The sequence below is a fragment of the Polistes canadensis genome, unplaced genomic scaffold (assembly GCF_001313835.1).
Source record: "Polistes canadensis isolate GaletaPanama2010 unplaced genomic scaffold, ASM131383v1 scaffold_264, whole genome shotgun sequence".
NCBI lineage: Eukaryota > Metazoa > Arthropoda > Insecta > Hymenoptera > Vespidae > Polistes > Polistes canadensis.
In genome coordinates, this window is record NW_014569811.1 from 140,317 (window position 1) to 146,321 (window position 6,005).

Sequence of the window (6,005 nt, forward strand, 5' to 3'; positions counted from 1 at the left end):
TATATATATATATGTGTGTTTTTTTATTTTTCTTTGCTACTTTTTATTAGAAATAATTTTAAAAAATAATATATATTTGAAAAAATGACGAACATATATATCTCCGATGATAACGATTGCCACGAAAATAAGATATCGATAAGAAAAAGTCATATTTACGTGTGTAGAAAGAGAATTTATAATCGGATCGATAAAATCATGCCAATAATATTTAACGCGATATTTATCATATCAGATATATAATATAATAGATATAACATACAACGAGCAGACTGCTTGACTCCGTTTTAAAATAAATACATTACGTATACGCATAGGTATTCTTCTTCTTACTGATTACACGTACAATTTATGTTTCTTTCTTTTTTTTTTTATCAAATCGATCACGACGTGTTTATAAACTCGAAAGAATTTGAAAGAATGTGTACACATATATATATATATAGAATAATTTCTTAATCGTAGTTTTCAAAGACAATACGAATTAATAATTGACGATAAAAATATAAAAGAAATTATTTGAATACATCGAAAATATTTTTCAAACCTCTAATTAATAAATATCGGTATTTATATATATATATATTTTTTCTTTTAATTCGAAGTTTTAATAAACGATTCGTATGAATAATAAATAATCGACGATAAATAATCTGTGAAATAAACTATTATTATATAATAATAATATATCGGAAATATTATTTTTCTCAATCTAAAGAATACAACAAATAAACACGTTAATAAACGAAGGTTCCTTGATGCCGCGGGCCCTCGAAAACATTTTCAAATCCTACCTTGTTTTACCTGACGTCGTCCCTAACATGATATATGTTATAATATATATACATATACATATATATACATATATATAAACTAACGTTGAGAACACGCGTGACAAAATAACAATAATAAAGCACGCCTATCTTATTGGCATTGTTTTACGAGGCGAGTTTATATCGTTTATTTCTTTCTATCTCATTTATTACATATCTTTCTATCTCTCTCTCTCTCTGTTTCTTTGATACTGGCACGTGCGCTCACTTGCTCACACATGGTTGTGCATCCTTGACATTTCAAGTAAACGTTTCTTGTAAGATGACTCTCTCTCTCTCTCTTTCTCTCTCTCATTCTCTCCTATTCTCTATCTCTTTTTCTCTAACATGTTTTTTCTTTAACGTCATACCAGAGATCCCATCTCGCCTACACACATACAACACACATACACAACACCCTAGGCTCGATCGAATCTCAACTTTTCTTTCTTTCTTTCTTTCTTCCTTCTCGTGAAATCCACGCTCGATAATATAACCACTTTCCACAGGTTGCAAAACGTGTTTAGTTAACATAATGAGGAAAAAGAGAGAATGAGTGAGAGAGAGAGAGAGCGAGAGAGAGAGAGAGAGAGAGAGAGAAAAAAAGTGTTGGGGGATAGGGGGTTGTGTTGGTGGTAGTAGTAGTGGTGATGGTGGTGGTGGTGTTGGTGGGGGGAAATCTTCTCAACAACTCACCCATCGTTTTCGTTCTCCTGCTGATCATCATCATCATCATCATCATCATCATCATCATCATCATCATCATCATCATCATCTTCTTCGGTTCGTTACTTTCTACCTTTACATATGTGCCGGATATTCCAAATAAAATGTCAATCGGAATAGTACTGGATGCAGGTATACATATACGTACAATACCAGGGAGACCCATAACTGTTCCTGGTCGTAGTAGATTGTTGGTACAACTGCAAAAAGCCCGTGAGAAACCCACGCGCGGGGACCTTTACTAAAAGAGATTTATAGGCGCCTTTTCAAATCCGATAATTCACATTCGCCCCGGCATAAAAAGCTTATTTCAATAAACGATTCTTTTATCTTTCTCTTACTACTACTATTACTTACTATTACTATTACTATTGCTATACTCAACTCAACTCTCCTTCTCTTATTTGCGTAATCTTATAGTTACGAACCTAAACGATTTATATACCTTAATACTTACATACATACATACATACATACATACATACATGACGTACATACGTTGGATTACTATTTAAAAAAAAAAAAAAGAACAAAAATTATTTGATTACAGTGTGGTTGAGAGTTTTAAATTGTAACGATCGAATATTTAACGAAATTTAGATGTCTTGTGTGTTTGGAATATTAATAAAATGAAAATTGTATGTCTACATAATAAAAAAAGACGCTGAACTATAGAATTAAGTTGCTGAATAAATCCCAATAAAGGGGACGAAACGTTCAACTTAGTTAAATTAAATTCTACTTCTTTTTTATGTTCAAGTTCCCTGTGATTCCGTATTAAGAATTATAATTTTGGACGAGAGAAATAACTAATTGAATTATTTTATTATTTTTCACATAAAAACACACACACGCACATACACGAGTAAATAGTATTTAAATTTCAATCTATCGAATATATATATATGTATTAAAATAATGTAAAAGTAGTAACGCGTTGAGTAATTAAGTTTTAATCAATTTACGTTAATAATACTTGCAAGTTAAATCTAAAGTAATAAAGTAAAACATTTATAAGTAAAGGTATGTAATAATAATAATACTATATTGTATACTTTTACATAGAAATTTTGACGAAGAGAGAGAACTAATGGGACGAACGAAAGTAAAAAGTGCAACGCGCACGTGGCCGACACCCGCATGCATGCATGCATGCATTCTCTCTCTTTCTTTCTTTCTTTTTCAATAACTTCCATGTGCACTTTCCTTACGTATATATATATATATACACGTATATGTATATCTAGATGGAGTTATATGGGATCCACGGAAAGAAAAAGAAAAAAAAGAAAGAAAGACTATGTGAGAGAATTAAAAAAATAAAAAACAAAAAAAATTATACGCCCGGTAGCATATGCGAGAGCACGTGAGTCACATGTAGCGTACTTTGTACGTAAGTGCAACGCAACTTGTTACAGTATATGTAACAACGACGACGACTATGACAACGAGACACAACAAGAACCAGAACGATTCTCATACACTTGCAAACAATATATATACGTAATCATATGTATGTATGTATATATATATATATATATATGTATGTTAAAAATGTGTAAGCGTATAAACGAGTAATCGACAGTGAACGCTGAACCGCACAAAGAACCCCTCTCAAGGCCGCGTACGGAGTTCGTTGCATACTGCATGTTGCATACTGCACGTTGTATGTTTCTGCTGCTGTTGGTTGGTGCTACTGCTAATACTTCTGCTTCTGGAATATACACACTAATACACATTATGTGCATAAAATGAAACCAAAAGAGACACACACACACAGAGAGAGACAGACACATACGAATGCGTAAAATACTCGTAACGTTAGGCCACTGCCACCATTCTTCTATCTTCTTCTATCTTTTATAATATATATGCACATCCGTAACATGTCTCTTTTTACATATGTATGTATATGTATTTATTTATTTATTTATTTATGTTGTGTGGGTATGGTATGTATGTTGTGTGGGTATGGTATGTATGTTCCGTGTGTGTTTCCGAGAGTGCAAATACTTTTTTATCGCGACTTACATTCCCCACTTTTCCGTGACAATGAGAGAAATAAAACGTATACTATTATACTATGCGATAAATAAAATTACGATTTCAATTGCGTCGTTCCTTCCTTCCCGTTCATTCTCTCTTTCTCATATAAATCAATTATATATATATATATATATGTGTACGTATATTTTTTTTTTCCTTTTATTCTTTATACGTCGTATATGGAAAATACGATTTCTTTTTACTAATTGTCAAAGCAATTTCAATTGAGATATAATAATATTTTAAAAAGAAAATTACGCGTATTTTTAAATATCAAATTATTATTATTATAATCCGTAGATATTTTATTTACGGAAATTATGAAATTGTTTGTTTGTAAAAAAAATAAAAAGAAATTAGTATAATACTATTTTAAAGAGAAAATATTTTTAATTATCAGATTATTATTATTATAATCCGTAGATATTTTATTTACGGAAATTATGAAATTGTTTGTTTGTAAAAAAAAATAAAAAGAAATTAGTATAATACTATTTTAAAGAGAAAATATTTTTAAATATCAGATTATTATTATTATAATCCGTAGATATTTTATTTACGGAAATTATGAAATTGTTTGTTTGTAAAAAAAAATAAAAAGAAATCAGATTGGATTTATTACATTTAAATGAAATTGAAAACAATTTTTGTATTTCCATTATACGAAACTCATTTAAATTAAAATTCACAACGCAAAAAATATACTTTCAATTGATTCTTTGTGTTATATCCTTTTTTTCAAATGTTAAATAAATACTATTTTAATTTATTATATTTATTTTAAAAATAATTTAAAAATAATAATCTAATAAATTCTAACAATGTTCTCGAATATTTTCAAATCAAACACGTAGAACAAACTCGTTATGAATTATTTCAATTGTTTGATCATTAATATTATGAAAATTAAAATTAAGAGAGATTAAGAAAATAATAGAGAGAACGTTTTATTAACAAGCCTTCCTTCCTTGCTTACGAGATGAACAATTTTTAAGTCGTCGGCTTTTAAAACCAAAGAGAAAGATAGAAGGAACCAAAAGTGAAGTAAACTGTCTGTCTCCGAGTCAGGCAAAGTATAATGCGAGCCATTGTCCCCTGTTAATTCGTTGCCTGTTGTGTTTGTGTTGGCGGGAAGGGGTCGTCGAAAAAAAAAAGAAAAGAAAAGAAAAAAAAAATGATATGTGCGCCATTCGGTGTACTCGGTGGTGTGTCCCATCGAGTGCACTCGGACAGCTGAGAGAACACAAAAAACAAGCACGAACAGGTCCGAACAAGTTATATGTTCGAGTACATTGCATATGTGTATGTGTATATGGGGTATGTGTATATGGGGTATGTGTATATGGGGTATGTGTATTGCTGTGTTATGTTCGGTTGTGTTTAGTAAAGATTGCTGTCATTGCATCATCAAATTTTGAACATATTTGTAATATGGTTTGAATAAACAAATTTAATATAAATATTTAATATATGTATTTTAAAAAAAAAATGATATTACATTAAATATATTATTTATTTTCAAAGAAAGAAAACAAATAAAATAAATCAAAGAAATATATTATCTTTTGCGCGCGCGTTGGTTCAAAAAGATAAATTTTGTTCCACAAAAAAAAAAAAGTATAAAATAAAACAATTCCCCCCAAAAATTTCTCTGTTTAACACATTAACATTTGATATTTATTTATTTAATTACTTTTGTATTTATCTGTAAGATGAAAGATAAGAAGATTAGAAAAAAGAAATTAAAGCAAAGTACTCTAATGGACATCGATAAATTTAGATAGAAAAATTTTGTCGACAAGATAAAGATATGAGATATATGAGTGAATACAAAAGTATACCTTCGATAAAAATTCGATATAGAAAATTGTTCCCGAATGAATCATCATATTCCCTTTATTTACCTGAAAAGAAAAACTATTTTATCGAGAGAAAGTTCGAAAAGATAGATAGAAAAAACAAAAAGGAAAAAGAAAGAAAAAAAAAACAATTAGAAGCAATAACTTGCGTGTACGTGTAACGTGTATTTTTGTCTATTACGTGTATCCACGTGTTTGTCATAATTACATGTTGTTTGATTGTGTGCTATTGATAACATCGAATAAAATCGTTTATCTTAAACTTACATGCCCTACCGTACTTAAAAAAATTTAAGCAAAGGTCTGGCTCGTAATACAAATATCCAACCGTTTATGTTAAATCCAAATTTTCAATCGCAAATTAAGCGAAAATAAAAATAAAATGAATAGCTTCAAGAAAGAAGCTTTTTTCGGTTTTATCTACGAAAGATAGGAAAAAAAGAAATGTTTTGAGAGAAAGAGAAAGAGAAACTGAACGAATAATAAAAATGATCATGATGCACATCATGCTAGCTAATAAATAAATATAAATATATATATATATATATATATATAATTTAAA

The 6,005-nt window shown here is 29.3% G+C and overlaps 1 protein-coding gene across 1 annotated transcript in view; it reads right to left on the minus strand.

Annotated features, from left to right (window-relative positions):
* The window catches only part of LOC106790835, a 26,695-nt gene that overhangs the window by 13,288 nt on the left and 7,402 nt on the right, over window positions 1-6,005 (minus strand). The window contains exons 2-3 of the mRNA XM_014756020.1: window positions 1,687-1,738; window positions 1,509-1,611 (exon numbers count right to left, since the gene is read on the minus strand). Of these exons, the coding sequence (XP_014611506.1) occupies window positions 1,509-1,611; window positions 1,687-1,704 (121 nt within the window). The 5' untranslated portion in view covers window positions 1,705-1,738. The remainder of the gene's footprint in view (window positions 1-1,508; window positions 1,612-1,686; window positions 1,739-6,005) is intronic.